General features: G+C 41.1%; 1 protein-coding gene across 4 annotated transcripts in view; it reads left to right on the top strand.

The window, feature by feature from the left end:
* Positions 1-5,323, top strand: part of ALG9 (ALG9 alpha-1,2-mannosyltransferase) — a 95,417-nt gene extending 90,094 nt beyond the window's left edge. For all 4 annotated transcript variants that reach the window (XM_008527250.2, XM_070624856.1, XM_070624853.1 and 1 more), the window contains 2 exons: positions 1,693-1,811; positions 2,083-5,323. In XM_008527250.2, the coding sequence (XP_008525472.1) occupies positions 1,693-1,811; positions 2,083-2,120 (157 nt within the window). In that variant the 3' untranslated portion in view covers positions 2,121-5,323. The remainder of the gene's footprint in view (positions 1-1,692; positions 1,812-2,082) is intronic.
* Positions 5,324-16,773: the final 11,450 nt, after the last annotated feature.

Here is a 16,773-nt window from a genome sequence, read left to right as displayed (position 1 = left end):
GGAGCCCTACTTTATCTCGTGTCTCTCTTCTAAGCCTCTTTTCTCTATCAAAGCCCTTGAGCTGTTAGCTGTTGAAGTGAAGTGCATCTCTGTTGAGCACAGAGCATGCCAGCGCCCCAGTTGGGAAGAATCTCTAAGAGGTGTGTATGCCAAGCACGATATCATTGTGTGCAGGCATTGCAGGAGTCTGCCAAACCCAGGGGTAGGCTGCCAGTACAAATGCCACGTTGACATGACATTTACAAGTTTAGAGTCTGGAAAAGGACTGGCAATGGAACACCCTTCAGCTGCCTCATTTAGGGTGGCAGTAACTGGGCCAACTTTTGATTTTTAGACTGAAGTCACAGTCAAAAAGTAATACTTCATATAGAATTTGCCACTTTTTCTAGGAAGCGATGAATCCTGTTAGCCTGTTCCTAGAATGCATGATAAACCATAGTGGTTAAGAATGCAGAATCTAGAATCAAATCTGGATTTGAATAAGGACTCTTATCGCTTATTGTGTGACCCTAAGCAAGTTACTTAGTTGATGTAAGCCTCAGTTTCCCATCTATAAAATAGGGATAATAATATCACTTCCCTCATGGGGTTATTGGATGGATTAAATATTATCTTTAAAAGTGTAAACACTTTTCCCAGTGCCTGTCTGATACTGTGTTCAGTAAATGTGGTATCTTTTACATTCTTTAGAAACGTGAGAAATTCAGATTTTTCAGCTGTTCCTATATTTTAGTAAGAAGCAGATGTATTATAACCTACCAGGGACATGTCACGACATGAGCTTGTGTATAGACTCTCTCTTTGACTCAAGAATTGCCGGAACACTGTGCATAGGAAGCCCAGGACATAGTTTTCTTTACCTCTCTAGGAAAACTTAGAGTTGGTGTCAGGGTCTTTTGAGCCCTTGGCATCTCTACAGTTTCTTAGATGCAGAAGCCATTTGGGTGTTAAGAATTTATTTCAGTAATAGCAGTCCTTTATTGACCTGGAACTTTTCTCTGACATATTCTAATGCAAAGTGAAAACCTAGAGCTATTTTGAAGGATATACTGTGGCTTATTATGGAGACTATCTTTTTGGTGTGGATAACAAGGTACTTGATTTTGATTAGTTCTTCTATCGTGGTCTAATAGTTAAATAACAGACTTTTCTGTGCTACTTATATAAAATATAATCCTCACCATTTGTTGTTAGTGCTGTTGAATCAATTCCAACTCCTAGTGACCCTGTGTATAACATAGCTGACACCCTGCCCGGTCTTTTTACGCCATTCTCATGTCTTCCAGCGCTATGTCAGACAGTGCTCTGCTGCTATTCATAGAATTTTCATGGCCAGTTTTTCAGAAGTGGGTGGCCAGGTCCTTCTTCCTAGTCCATCTTAGTCTGGAAGCTCCACTGAAACCTGTCCACCACGTGTGTCAGGTATTTGAAATCCTGGTGGCATAGCTTTCAGCATCACAGCAACACGCAGCTGCCATAGTATGGTAGCCAACAGGCCAGTGGTGTGGTTCCCTGACTGGGAAACAAACCCAGGCTGCGGCAGAAAGCACCAAATCTTAACCACTAGACCACCAGGGCTGGCTATCCTCACCATAGTGCTAAGTTTATTTCCTTTAATCATTTTCAATACCATTAGTAAATTCTCTTAAATAATAAAATTCTGTCTTTTCTTTTTTTTACCTTGTTTTTCAGATCTTCAAAGCTGTTGCGGGCATTCTATGTCCCCTTCCTGTCAGATCAGTATACAGTATATGCAAACTACTCCATCCTCAAGCCCCGGAAAGCAAAGCAAATCAGGAAGAAAAGTGGAGGTTAGCAACACGCCTGTGGGCCCAAAGGACAACCATCCTGTTAACAGGACTCCCTCCAAGTCTTGCCTGTAACATTTGTAATAAAGGCCATCTGACATGAATACTGGAATCTGGGTGCTTTGGGCTAGTCAAAGTCAGTCTTCTTCACTTCTTGCCTGTGTCTCTGTTCTGCATGTAAGCTTTTTGCAACTAGGCAGAAAAAGGCCCTGAAGTCTAGGTAGATATATTATTCCACATCTCATTGTTTTTCTTCTCTTCAATTATTTACTAGACCGGAGAAGAGCAGAACCAGCTTACAGGAAGAATTGAAAATCCCCAAACTGGATGGCTGTGTTAAGCTGTTCTCCACACTCTGGCCTGGCATCCAAGAACTACAAGCCTCTCTTGGGCCATATGGGCTTCTCCACCAAAGCTGTTTGGCAGCTCCTAGCAGACCTTCTTGTTCAAATCCTAATGCTGAAAATGAGCACAGCCTAGTTGCCAACCTATATGTCCTTTTCACCTCCAGCAAGACTAAGCTTTTCTACCGCACTTCACAGGACTAGGACCCTGTCCTAGAGCTATCTCAGGAAAAAGGCAACCATTTGAGGAACTGTGACCTAATTTCGTTACGTAGGATGCCTCTTATTTTCATTTTATTCCTTTACAACAAACTCTAACTGTATGTTTGTTTGGTTTCTTTAAGTTTTAGCATGCAATATTTCTTGAATTCAAGACTTCCCTGTATAAAGGTATCAACAGACCAGACTATAACTGTACAGGATATATTTGGAGAAAACTAATTCTATCAATTGATAGATTTAGATGACATCACATTTTTAATTAATGTATTCTGAGGCCATTTCTGAAGAAATTAAGAATTTCCCCTTTTTAACAACCCTTGTGAAAAAGATAAGTGTATATTTATAGCGCCTGTTTTTGAGTTCTATTTATTGCAAAGCACATCCTGCATGGGGCACGGCTAGTCAAGTAGGCAATAATAAGGACCTAATTAAAGTGTAATAAGTATATACTATTACTTTACCTTTACATACAGTATTTCATAGTTTACAAAGCTCTTTCACATTATTTCATTTGATCTTTACAGTCACAACGTGAGGTGGACAAGGCAAGTGCTTTTATCCCCATTTTACAGATGAAGAAACTGAGACTATAAGGGGAGGTAAAGTGACTTGCCCAAGGTCACACAGCCAGTAGTAGTGCTAGGACTAGGACCTAGGTTGCCTAATCTCATCTATTGCTCTTCCATACTTCCTCACTTGACTATGGAAACACTACTTGAAAGAATGATGAGGTTGGCCAGAGACCTGATTGATAATGTAACTTTCTATTTTAAGGAAGAATTTTATCTGTATTTCTTTCAGTTCTTTGGAGCCTCTGGTCTGCCTGTTGGTCAGACCATCACAGCAGTGCTCTGTGATACAGCCAGCCTGTGGCAGGAAAGTAGTGCTTATGTTTGGAGATCATGCTCCTTTGCAGCCACACAGGATCCCATATCAGTTCCATTTCTGTAGTCAATCTGGGGTCACATTATAGGTGCCTTATTTCCCTAAGGGTAATTGTGTCTAGGATCTGCAAATAGGATGAATCTATTTTTCAGAGTTTCCGTCTTTCATTTTTCAAAGAGAAGGGCTTTTCAATAGGAACTGATCCCAAGAGAGGAGAAAACAAGTGATAAGGGAAGAAATGGCAAGTTCCCATATAAAAAGTCTCCTCTTTAGGATCCCCTGTAAGGGAGTATCTGGGATGGGGTTGAGGCACTGGAGAGGCAATAAATCTAGACAGTATAGAATGATAACTAGAGTGATTATAGACTGGGGTTCCATTTGCTGCATTAAAGATTTGTGGCATGTAATTCTCAGTACTTGATTACTGTTTTCCAGGGCAAATATTGGCACATGTGGTCTCACTACAGGACAGAGAATTTTCAGTGAAATATCTTGCCATACCTGCAGTAATAGTGTATTGTCTCCTACAGTGGGTGAGGTCTTCTACTTTCTGCAGAGGTCAATAAGAGAGTCCAGTAATGGAGGTCCATGATGAGTGGCTTTTTTTCTAATCAAAGTGGTACAGTGCTGATCTATTTTATCATCTTGCATGTTAAAAAAAATCCTTCTGAGCAAGAGCTTACTGTAATATAGCACAAAACAGGTCACGATTGATCCAGGGATTCCTTAGGAGTGTCAGTTCCTATCCCTTTTAAAACGTGATTTTGTTTTTTTCTGTTCTATGTATATTTTTAGTGAGAGCACAATAAATTGCAGAACACTGTGCCAAATGCTATAGATGAAGGATATGAAAGTGAATTGTTTTTGTTGTGAAGGTGTTTTTCATGTGATACTGTTTAAGGACATTTAAAAATCTCCATCTCAGCAATACAGGGAGATTAGCTTTGCCTGGGAAAAAGAGTTTTCAAAACACCTGGTCAGAGTAGCATTTCTTCTCCAGAGAATCAGTGTTCCTCGTGAGCTGACTGCTCTGCTCACTGAAAGGATAAAGTATCTGAGGTACTTATTTCTCCCTAGATTGTTGAGTATTTGTAATAACCTTTGATGATGGAGCTGAGTGAGGGCGTGGGTGTACTTGGCAATTCCAGGGCCCTCTGATCTCTAGATCTTAAGCAACCTTACTGAACCCCAGATCTTATGACACTGAGTCCCATTATTGAAGCAGACTGTGTAGTAGGCATCTATTATCAAAGTTTACCTGTTACCCAGTAGGTGTCATCTGATAAGAAAGAAGACCAGTGGTTTTAATCTCTTGGGATAATCACAGAAAATTGAAGCCCATACTCTTTATTACTGAAGTCAAGATTAGAAACAGACTCTTTGTTTTAAATCAAGGTGGTTCTTGATCCCAACCGTTAATTTGGGTCATTTTTCCTAGTTTGGAGTTGTGGAAAAGAACCTTCAAAACCCCATGTGATTCTGCAGCATTAGATCTGGAGTGACCATTTGGGCAAAGCACCCATGGCAATCCTTTATTGTCTTTTGCATTTCATGGGATTTATTGCAATTAGAATTCATTGTGATTATGCTGTCTTCTGCCCAGTATCCGGCAGCTCTGCTTTTAATTTGGTTAATTTTATTTTCTCTGAAGAGAGAAAAGAGGCACAATTTAATCTTTGCCTCCACAGGCATGTTGAAGTTCATGTGTTAATTCATTCTTGCGCTGCTATGTTAAATACCTTGGGTAAATGGATAAATGGACATGTGCTTAGCTTTAATTTTTTTGCAACAGAAAGATCAGACTTCTGTATGGCGTTGTTGGGTTTCAGAGGCTCTCTAGTGTTTTGGTAAATCTAAATGAAAGTTGCCTTTAATTTTTCCAATATATATAACCATGTGATTCATGCTGCAGATGAAATCGGGAAGCAGTACAGTATGGAAGCAAGAGTATTGCCCAGTTCATTTGTCTTCCTGATCCTTGTACTTTATTTCATGTGTCAGTGTTTACATTACATACTTGTATTTTCTGTGAAAGAAAAAGTTTAATAAATCTTGGCAGTCTGATTTTCCTTTTCTTAAGGTGATATTTTCTCTTTTGCTTTCAGCTTTTAGATCTTTGGTGGAGATTGGAAACTGAAGGAGCTCAACTCTTTCCATCTCCCCTCCTCCCACCCTTCAGCGTATAGACCTGCCTTTGATAGGCCAAATAGCCCAGAATGTTTATTCTGAAAACTCAAGGAAGAAGTCTTTGGGAAACCCAGTGAGGGTTAGTTTTATTTTACTTGTGGAAAAACTAAGCGCAGTAGGACTTACTCAATGTGTCAAAGTTGTGCCTAAGAGATAGTTTCTGAGTCCATCTTGGGTTTTTCGATTAAGAATCTCTGGACTGTGAGAGTCTTAATATTCATAGAAATGTGGATCTAGTAATGTCTAACATTTAGGTAATTTCTCCATTTGTCAGGGGTTGTCAGGAGCAGTAGAACTTTTTTGTGAATGAATTCCTAACATCACTCCTATGCCTTCCACCTTATAGCCAGTAGCTCTAGTAGCCATGTGGTTTTAAACCATCCATTATCAGTTTTCTTCCTATGGGACCCAAAAGGCCCATGAAACTTAGTTTGATTTGTTTCTCCCAAGTTATTTTAGAGAAGGATGGTTTATTAATATAATTCCAGGAGGAGAAGTCCACAGCCTTAATGAATTTCTTTTCTCCTGTCTAGAAGGTCTTCCTTCTCTCTTTTACTCTTACTTTGAGGGCCAGCGTGAGTCTCCCTTTCCTCTATGAAGACTATTTAGACATCATACCCCTACAATTGCTTCCTTTCCTGAACCCTCTTGAGTACCTAATGTCTTTACTAATGGCATAGAATCTTAACACGTAACCCTTGTACACCTCTCTCTCAAGGGCATTGTTGGCACATCTAGGGGCAAGAACCATGTCACACTTCTATGTATTCTCAGTGCTCCACACAGTTCCCTGAACATTTATGTGTTTATTGACAATGAAGAAAGTAAAAAGAAACCTGCAACTAATATACACCTGTTGCTTTCAATTTAGCAGATTTTTAGACCACAGAAAATACAGCAAGTCCTAAGTCCTATAGTACTCACAGGGCAATTTGGAAGATGTGAATGAGGCTCAATATCGTGTATATTTTAGGAATTCTCCTGAAGTACACAGGTTTTCACAGATTCCTCAGAGTACCTTCTAAAAAGAGAGATTGGGTACCTTTATTGAATATTTCTATTATTACTTGATTTTGGAGGGTCAGACTTAGCCCAGGAAACCTGAATGAGTTTGGGGCAGGAAGCCTCGCCTCCAGGTGTGAGGAGGTGCTCCTTTCCTACCAGCTACATGCCCTGCTGGGAAAAGGAAGTCTAACTGCAGGATGACTTTGTGGTGACACATTCAAATTCAGTAATATCAAGTAGCAAATGATTCTTTAAAACTGAAAGCTTTTTTGGCTCTCTTCAGCTGTGGAGTGCAGCATAGACCTGACATGGACACAAATTATAACCAGAAGATTTGATCAATGAAATGAGGGAAATTCAGATAAAGGATATGAGGTTACAGAATTGTAGTAACACAGACAGACTGGGAACTCCTGTTGTAGCTTCTTAGAATAAATAGCTTGTGATTAAGTTGAGAATTGGGTGAAATAGCATTTTACTTGAGTATGAGCTTATTTTTAAAAAGTGTAAGTGAATCTTAGGATACGTTCACAAAATCTTTCAAGGTGATAGGGTTTTCTGTTTGTTTTTGCTTCTGGCCTGCTTGTTCCTGTCTTTACTTGCCTGGAGATAAAAGTATAAACCAGGTGACTCCTGGTGAGCCTAACAGCCCAACGATTGTGTGAGTTCAAACAAACTTCTCTGACAAGGATTTTCCGCAGACCTACAACCATGGATTCCAGCCTTTACCTGCCTTCGAGGGTTCTCCTTGACCTTCATTTGCCTGCAGAACCGGTATTTGGCACCCGGTGCCATTGGCCTGTAATTTGCCTTTTTAGCTCTCAGCTCCCAAGCTGCCAAATGAGAAGGGTGTGCCTTTTGGTCTGTTGGCTTGCTGCTTCAGCAGCACTGTACTGAATGCTGGAGAAGATGTGACATACAGAGCAGTGGTTCTCAACCAGAGCTGCACAAGAGGCACTTGAGGACACTTCAAAGAATTGCCGCTATCTGCTTGACCGCCCCAGGAGTTCTCAGTTAGTGGCCTGAGATGGGCCTAGGCATCATTATTTTTAAAAAACTCTATAGGTGATTTTTCTAATGTCTGCTGCTATTGATCTCAGAGACTGGAAGGCAAACAGTCATACCAAATATCAAAGATAACCAGGCACAGTGGTTGGTGTCCTTTCCAGTTACAACCCCTGGCCACCTAGGCCTCCATCGAGGCCTTGTCCCCTCCCCAGAACATTTTCTCTGCTTTTTCCGGCCTATCAAACCTTACCTGCTGTATCTCCTATTCTCTCTGGGTCCCGCTTTCTGGGAAACAATTAACTAATATGGCCCTGAAGTATGCTAATGGAAGTTAATAATTTACTGCACTTCTCTTCCCTTTGATCCTCTCATCTCAGTACGTTTGAATGACGACACATCTAAAAACAAGGGATGACTAATTTTGGCAACTTCAGACCCGTTCAAGTGCCATTTATTTAATTTATTTATGAGGTGGGAGGAGAGAGTTTGTGCAGGCAGATCCAACCTTCAGGAAGACCACCTGGCCTTTAAGTTCCAACCCTATTTTTTATTTTTTTTAAGATTTTATTTTTCCTTTTTCTCCCCAAAGCCCCTTGGTACGTAGCTGTGCATTTTTAGTTGTGGGTCCTTCCAGTTGTGGCATGTGGGATGCCACCTCAGCGTGGCTTGACGAGCAGTGCCATGTCTGCGTCCAGGGTTCGAACTGGCGAAAACCTGGGCCACCCAAGCGAAGCGCACGACCTTAACCGCTCGGCCGCGGGGCGGCCCCTATTTTTTTTTTTTTTAAGATTGGCACCTGAGCTAACAACTGTTGCCTGTCTACTTTTTTTTTCTTCTTCTTCTCTCCAAAGCCCCCCAGTACATAGTTGTAGATTCTAGTTGTGAGTGCCTCTGGTTGTGCTATGTGGGATGCCGCCTCATCATGGCCTAATGAGCGGTGCCATGTCTGTGCCCAGGATCTAAACTGGTGAAACCCTGGGCCACCAAAGCGGAGTGTGTGAACTTAACCACTCGGCCACGGGGCCAGCCCCCAAACCCTGTTGATTGGCACTGCTTGGCCTGCTCAGAGGAGGACCTGTGGCTGTCGAGAGTAGGAGAATGAAAAAACCATGTGTGTGGGTATTAAGCCCTCCTGCTCAGGATACACTGGGGCGGCCTACTTTGTAGATTTTCTGTACTTAGCTCTGTTTCTTTGAGACAAGTACAGCAGAGACTTTCCCTTAGTCATTCTGCCACTGGTCTTCTGCAGAGCTGCTCTGGAGCTGCTGGTAACCCCCTTGGACATGAGGGCAAAGGTTAATCTCATTTTGAGAGAAATGACCTGCAATGTGTTCACTCAACCAACAAGAAAACACCATGTTTATCACTTAGGAATTAGTCTCGCTTCTTTCTTGTCTCCCTATTAATGATATGTCTCCAAGCCTTCCTGGTATTTCCTATAATATGTTCCCATTTTTTTCTTGCCAGTGAAATATTTGTGGAACGTTATGTAGACAAGGAGTCTGGTTTTACCATGCTACATTTATAAAAAGAATCTTACGATTTTTTTTTTTAACTTAGCCCTTTCTCCCCTCCTTGGGCCTTTTTCTATAATTGTGTTCCCACAGTCTGTGCTTGCTAGAGATAGTCTAAAAAATAGCACCAAAGTTTGAAGTTGTTGCCATGTTTTTTTTTGGTTTTGGTTTTGTTTTACTCCCCACTGTCACTGTTTCTGACTTCCCTAGTGTCCAGCAGAGGGCAGCCTAGTCTCACTAAAAATTTCAGCACTCCTTTTACTCCCGGAATCTCATTAGTTTCAGGATTTGCGGTGTTCTTGGTGTTGAAATTGAAGTGTAAGTTGGAATATCTGAGTAGCATTTCTTTAGACTTTATATCCTTACATCGCACTCTTAAATTGCTATAGTTGCAAAAATGTCCTGGAGAAAACCATGCCCGTAATTTGTGGAGGATGGATCATCCACCACAACAGTGATTCCCTGGTCTGTAAATTATTCATAGGTCAATTCTTCTCAGTTAATTTCAGTTCTATGTGACATGACCTTGTTGGTATTTCTAGGTAATAAAAGATATACGTTTGGTGGAGAAGGGGAAACGGTTACTTTTAGGGGTAATTACTAGCCATTTGCCCATTTTCACGGTTCCCAAAATGAGCAAATTATGTCATATACACAGTCTTAACTTTGCCCCTGCTAACTTACTGATATCATCAAAGGCAACCCAAAGGGTATATGAATGTCCAGGGTTCTCCCTTCCATCAGATGCCAGCACATTATCCACAGTAGCTCAATGAGAGGTATTAGCATTTAGCAGGGGCTCAGCCCTTGCAAAGTAAAAGATCTTAGATATTCTTTGATTGCTTTTCATGTGTAGGTCATGGGGTGAAAAGGAAACATTTGCAGAAGGAAGTAGAATTTGCATTTAAAAGTGTAGGGTACCTACCTAGGCAAATTTAAGCCTTGAGGAACAGACAAAGCCACCTCTTTGATATAGAAGGAGATTCCCTCTATTTGTGTGACACCTGATAGATACCCTCCTTTGAACACAACCTTAGAACTATATGATGAATGTATTGGAGTTTGGGGTGTTTTTTTTTTATTTTGGGGGTTCTTTTTATTTTTTTTTTCTACCCTCTAGATTGTGAGATTTGCTCTGTGGAGAAATCATATGAATAATAGCTAACATTTATTAAGCATTTACTATATGTCAGGAATGTTTCAAGTCGCATTTTTCTCACACAGTCTTTACAACAACCTAATGAGATTGATAACTATCATTATCCTCTTTTTAAAGATGGAGAAACTGATACTCAGAGATGTTAAATGTCTTTCCCAAAATCACCTAGGTAGAAAGTTGCAGACCTGGGATTCAAACCCAAGTAGTCTATCTGACTCCAGACCCTCTGTTTTAACCGTGATGTTATACTCCCTATTTCATGACCTCTTTGAAGTCCAGAGCTCCCGGCCTCCTTTTTTGGATATTATGTTGAGGTATCTGGAATGATTAGATAAGAACAGGATCTAGTCAAAGTTGTTTCAGTTTTTTTTTTTTTTTTTTTTGCCATCTTCTTAATCTGCCTCAGGTAATCACAGCCTGGAGGTTGTCCTAGTAAGGGGGAGTGTGCAGATGATACATTCAGTCTTTGTAGGGGCTTTTCTAGAACACTGTGGGCCCCCAGCTAATTTTAATCACACAACTAGATCAGAAAGGGAGCTGATTTCCTGAAATCCTAGAAGTTAGTGGAAATTTCGGTTTCTGATTACAGTTCCAGCCAAATTTCTGCTGAGACCTGGGTGGCGTGTCCAGGGGGTCTTGGCACTGATTCTTTCTTACTCTCATGACCCTTTTCCTAACAGTTCTGCTGGGCAGATCAGAAAAAGAAGTGGGAAAGAATGCCATCTTCAGGGAACACCACTGGGAAAAGCTTTCAGGGGACCAGGAATATTTTAAGCAATACCTGCTTTTACTAAATCAAACCTCTGTCTAGTTGGAGCTTGGGGACAGTGTCCAGATGCTGAAACTACTACTTATATTGGCTGGGTCTAATACAAGGCATGGTGATAAGGGCTTGCAGAAATAACAGAGAAGAAGGAAGACTGGACTCTCCCCTGTGGGCATAGCAGGGCTAGACAGAGAATAGCTGGCAGTGGGGGCTGTCATACACATCTGTGGATGCCACTGGGAAGGCCAGCCAGGAGGAGGCAAAGTCCAGTCTATGGTGTGGTAACCAAGAGCCAAAAGGTTTGTTTGTTTGAATGCATAATAATTTCCACGGTTTGGAATTCAAAAAGCCTAAATGCAATGTGGTATCCTGGATTGGGTCCTGAAACAGAAAAAAGGCAGTAGTGGAAAAATGGGTGAAATTAAAGTAAATTAGTAAATAGTAAAAACCAAACAAATGAAAGGACAAATGGATATACTGTACACTGAAAATTCTCCCTTCTACCTCTGTTCACCAGGTACCCAGTTACCTTCCCATAATCAATCAATGTGATTAGTCATATGTGTCCTTCCAGAGTTGTTTTTTTTTCCTTCAGATTAGCACCTGAGCTAATAACTGTTGCCAATCTTTTTTTTTTTTTTTTTGCTTTTTCTCCCCATATCCCCCCAGTGCATAGTTGTATATTTTAGTTGTGGGTCCTTCTAGTTGTGGCATGTGGGATGCCGCCTCAGAGTGGCCTGACTGAGCGGTGCCATGTCCGTGCCCAGGATCTGAAACAGCAAAACCCTGGGCCACCGAAGCGGAGCATGCAAACTTAACCACTCGGCCATGGGGCTGGCCCCACAGAGATTTTTTTTTTATGCTTATTCAACAACATGTGTGTGCATTCTATTTTACACAAGTGGTAAGATACTATATACATTGTTCTGGCGCTTGCTTTTTTTTTTTAATCTTAAGATATTTTAATATTACCTGTTAAGGAGCAATCTATAATTTCCGAATATTTTCTGCTTAACTTACACTCCACAACTTCAATAACACTGTGTGCCTTGCTTTTCCACTTAACACTGTAACAAAGGGTTTTTGTTGAGCTGTGTATAGCATCTGGCAAGATAATCAGGGGACTGTCCTAAGAATGTTTTAGCCCATAGTAGGACTCAAAGGCCTAATGCTTTGAGAAAGGTTGTGATGTCTGTTTGATCTCCAGGTTTATTGTAGCTTAAGTCTACCCTTGTGTTAGAGGAAGTACTAATTCTGACTGCTCTTCTTGGGGAACTGGGGGCCTACACGCCTTCAGCATAGGTCTCCAGGTGTTCTCTTTTTGTGTTTGACTTGGGCACCAGATCAGTGAGCCCTTGGTAATCAATAACGTAACTTCTAACGTTTACATGGTGCTTTCCATTTACAAGGTACTTTACATTATGGATCCTATTCCTCACAACAACCCCAAGAGAGAATAAGGTAAGATTTACCCCTATTTTAGCAGTGAGGAAACCTTCTGGAAGGCCTGAGTCAGGTCTTCTGACTCTAAATTGTGTACTCCTTTCATCCTTTCACACCAGTCCTCTTTGTTGCCAATGCTCAATTGACCGGAATGTTTCCTACCTGCTTCTGCTTCCTCAGTAGATAATAACTATTAATGGATAATATTTGAGGGCTTACTCTTGTCAGGCATTAATCTAAGGACTATACATGAATTATTTAATCTTAACAACCTTATGGGGTAAACCTTACAGCCCCACTCTACAGATGCAGAAAGCCAAGAATGAGCGGGGATAAGTTATTTGCTGAAAGTTGCACAGCTAGTCATTGGTAGAGCTGGGATGTCAATCTAGGTCTTCCTGACTCCAGTGTGTACTCTCCTAACCATTGTACATACTGCCCTGAATCAGAACTGACTGTCCCATTTCTTTGAGCTGCTCTTCCCAATAATTCAAGCAAAGTTTTGCTCTGGAAATCCAATACCCTTTTTATATCTAGTGATCAGCTGTGGCGTGAAGGTAGGGGATGAAGCAAGGAGTAGTGATAATCCCTGATTATGAGTTCCATAGCTTCTTCTGATTCACCGTGTGACTCCAGGTAAAGTCTTTTTCTCTTTGTCAAGTATTCCTAGCCATAAAAATGGGGTTAAAATTTTGCCACAAAGCAGAGAAGAGAAAGAATCTGAAAATACTGAGGTGAAGTTGAGGGGAAAATATTTGAGACTCACAGGATGAAGACATTCTTTGTATACACATAAATTCAAAATATCATTAACACCATGGTGAAAATTACTACTTTGCAATGAATTAAGTACAGACCTGGGAATCTGTTTACCAGGGTCATCTTGCTAAATGAAGAAAATTGGAAAATGCCTGCATGTGCCTCAGGTTTTCTGTGCATGAACTTGGCCGTCCACCACTTTCTTGATGGCCTTTTCAATGGGATGGCACTGCTGGGTCTGCCCTGAAAGAACCACCCACATCTAGGTCTCTCTCCCGCACTGGCCTTCTCTCCCGGCGGGGTGACTCTGTGGAGCAGATCAGCCCTGGAGTGAGCATGTATTTGTAAACTCTGCAGACTGTGAGGAAGAGGCAAGCTTAGTAAATGTGAGGCAAGGGGCCGGAGAGCACAACAGTGATGTCATTCACACTTCCTGGGCACTGACCCTTTTCTGTTGTGACACTGAGAGCTGTTACAAGCACAGGAGTTGATGGCTGTTAATCCCATCTGCCTGTGTTTCTCCATACTCTTGGTGCTTCATCTGAAGGAACTGGGCGAATCTAACCTTGTCTTCCCTTGATGCGCTGGATGAGTGAACTATAGGTGGGTATCAGGACTCAGTGCTGAGAATGTCACATTGTTTCCCGAGTGTTGCTTTAAATCCTCATCCTCATCTCAGCTGTTGCCTCTGGCACTCCCTGGTCATTAGTTTCTTCTGTGTGTGGGACATGGAGCAGAGACCAGAAGGAGCACTAGAGAGGAAGAGAGGGTATGGAAACAGCTCAGTGCCACAGTTCTACATTTGTAGTGCTTAGCTGACTTCCAGGAATCCAGAAAAAGAGAGATCATTTTAATCTGGCAAAAACCACAGCCAATAGGGACAGAATTGCTTATTTGTTTTTAATTCTTCTCTCTCTTTCTTCTTCTTCTTTTTTTTTTGTGAGGAAGATTGGCCCTGAGCTAACATCTGTTGCCAATCTTTTTTTTTTTCTTTCTTTCTCTCCCTAAAGCCCCAGTACATAGTTGTATATCCTAGTTGTAGCTCCTTCTAGTTCCCCAACTTGGGACGCTGCCACAGCATGGCTTGATGAGCAGTGCGTAGTTCTGCGCCCAGGATCGCAACTGGAAAACCCCAGGCCACTGAAGCGGAGCACACGAACTTAACCACTCGGCCACAGGGCTGGCCCCAAGAATTGGTTATTGATATGCAGTTGTAGCTATCATTTGCTTTCTCAGGACTGAGGTGGCTTCCAAAGACTCTCTTCAGACTTTCCTTGAGCAGATGCTTGTTTGTTGACAAGGTAATTATTTTTCCAGGTGAACTTTTTTTTCTTTTTTAAAGATTTTATGTTTTGCTTTTTCTCCCCAAAGCCCCCTGGTACATGGTTGTATATTCTTCATTGTGGGTCCTTCTAGTTGTGGCATGTGGGACGCTGCCTCAGCGTGGTTTGATGAGCAGTGCCATGTCCGCGCCCAGGATTCAAACCGACGAACCACTGGGCTGCCTGCAGTGGAGCATGCGAACTTAACCACTGGGCCACAGGGCCAGCCCCTCTAGATGAACTTTTTAAATCAATGTCTTTCAAATGTCATTGTACATTAGAACCACCAGGGGTGCACAGTAAAATGTCCTGCCCTATTCTCGGGGATTCTGATTCAGTAAATCTGGGGTGGAGGCCAGAAATCCACATTTTTTTCCAGTTTTATTGAGAAATAATTGACATTCAGGAATCTGCTTTTTTTTTTCCCCTGAGGAAGATTAGCCCTAACTTAACATCTGTTACCAATCCTCCTGTTTATTTGCTTAAGGAAGATTAGCCCTGAGCTAACAGCTGTGCCAGTCTTCTTCCATTTTATATGTGGGTTGTGGCCACAGCATGGCTGATGAGTGGTGTAGGTCCACACCTGGGATCCTAACCTGCAAACCCAGGCCACTGAAGTGGAGGGCACCAAACTTAAATCACTAGGCCACTGGGCTGGCCCCTGGAATTTGCATTTTTAAACAAGCACCTTAGGTGATTCAGATAGTCAGTGGACCAAAAGACTGTCTTACATTTTGTTCTAGTTTCCATTTGGCCCAGATTTTGAAATGGCCTCTTTCTGCTTCAGTCTGTTTTAATCACTTTCTTTATTGAAGGCTTTATTAGCATCTCCATGTTTACTATCTGTTTCATTCTCACACCATCACAGAAACCAGAGAGGGAACCAGAGGTGGTTAGCTCTATTTTATTGGGGATGAGGGGGTGGGAGGTGGGATTGAGGCATACGGAGAGGTAGGTCACAATGAGTCAGAGACAGAGGTGGGAACTGAAGGCCAGAATTGATGACTCTCAAACCAGGCAATTTTCTGGGGCCTATTTTCTCAGCTTGTGATTTCATATTTAATCATAGTTATTCCTTAGGTGTCCAATTCATTGTGCTTGGGAAAGCAAAATGTATTTGAGTTTTAAACAAAATAGCTTGGCATCAATCAGTGTGCTAATTTTTGTTTAGCATATGGAGGGTCACCTAAGCGTCAGCTAATATCTAGATGGCAGTATGTGTGGAAGTGACTCAACGTGCTGCTCTCTGCCCTTGCTTCCTTTATCATTTCTGAACACTTTTTACATCAAGTACAAGGAAACAGATTTCTCCTCTCCATGCCAATAGGAACCCGCTCTGGTCTTCTAACTGGTAAAATACTAAATCAAAAGACCTCTCAGCTCTGTGTTTGTCAAACTTGTAGTATATGGATCCATTACTAAAGGTAGAAAACACTTGAAAACTCTGTCAACTTAAATTATTTTTATTACATTGTTACTTAAATTTAAAATATAAAGTAGGAATATAATGTTCTTTTATTTATAGTTCTTATACAACTAAAAAACCAAAATAGATTTACAAATTAAATACAAATGAAACCACAAAACTAATACTATTCATGTTAATAAAGTAATTTAACTGTATTAATGTATTTTGTTTAGACTATATTATCCCTTGTATTTTGACTATGGTATTGCCCATGAAACCTCAGCTTCTTGTGAGTTCAACCTGCCTATGCCACCAAGTGACCTCTGACATCTCAGTTTTCTCACCACTTTTCTGTTAGAACTATTGTAAATGTGCAGTCCTGTGATGTCCTGTGATTTGGCTTTCATTTTGTGCATGAAAACACCATTTTCATTCTAAATCCACCTCTCTTCTTTTCTCATTATCCTAAAACAATAAAAGCAGCATTGAAACAGATGTGCAAATGTAGGTACTGAAATCATGTGGCAATACTGGGTTTTGACGTGGTCACCCAAACAATCCAGAATATGCTTATGCAAATCCAAAAAATATTATCTACATGTAAACAAAATTAAAACCCTAGAGAATACATCCATAGACCTAATTTGAAAAATACTATTCAGGTCTACTGGTTCCCAAACCGCCACTACTATCAAATGCCCTATCTACTGTGTTCACTTCCAGGAACCTCATGTTTTAAAAAAAAGTCTCCTAAACTGTATTTATTAATAATTTCACATTTTTATTAATCAGACGCATAGAATTACGATTTCAAAGCTTGTGATCACCATATGTAATCATCACTCTAAGCTGCTTATAGTTCAAAACAAACAAACAAACAAGACAGGACATTTTAGTAATTCTGTGCTGCCCTAACAAGGGTAAATGAGAACTTTCCATTAAG

The sequence above is a fragment of the Equus przewalskii genome, chromosome 6, assembly GCF_037783145.1.
Source record: "Equus przewalskii isolate Varuska chromosome 6, EquPr2, whole genome shotgun sequence".
Lineage (NCBI taxonomy): Eukaryota > Metazoa > Chordata > Mammalia > Perissodactyla > Equidae > Equus > Equus przewalskii.
Note: the sequence above shows the minus strand (reverse complement) of the source record. Positions and strands in the feature narration are given on the sequence as shown.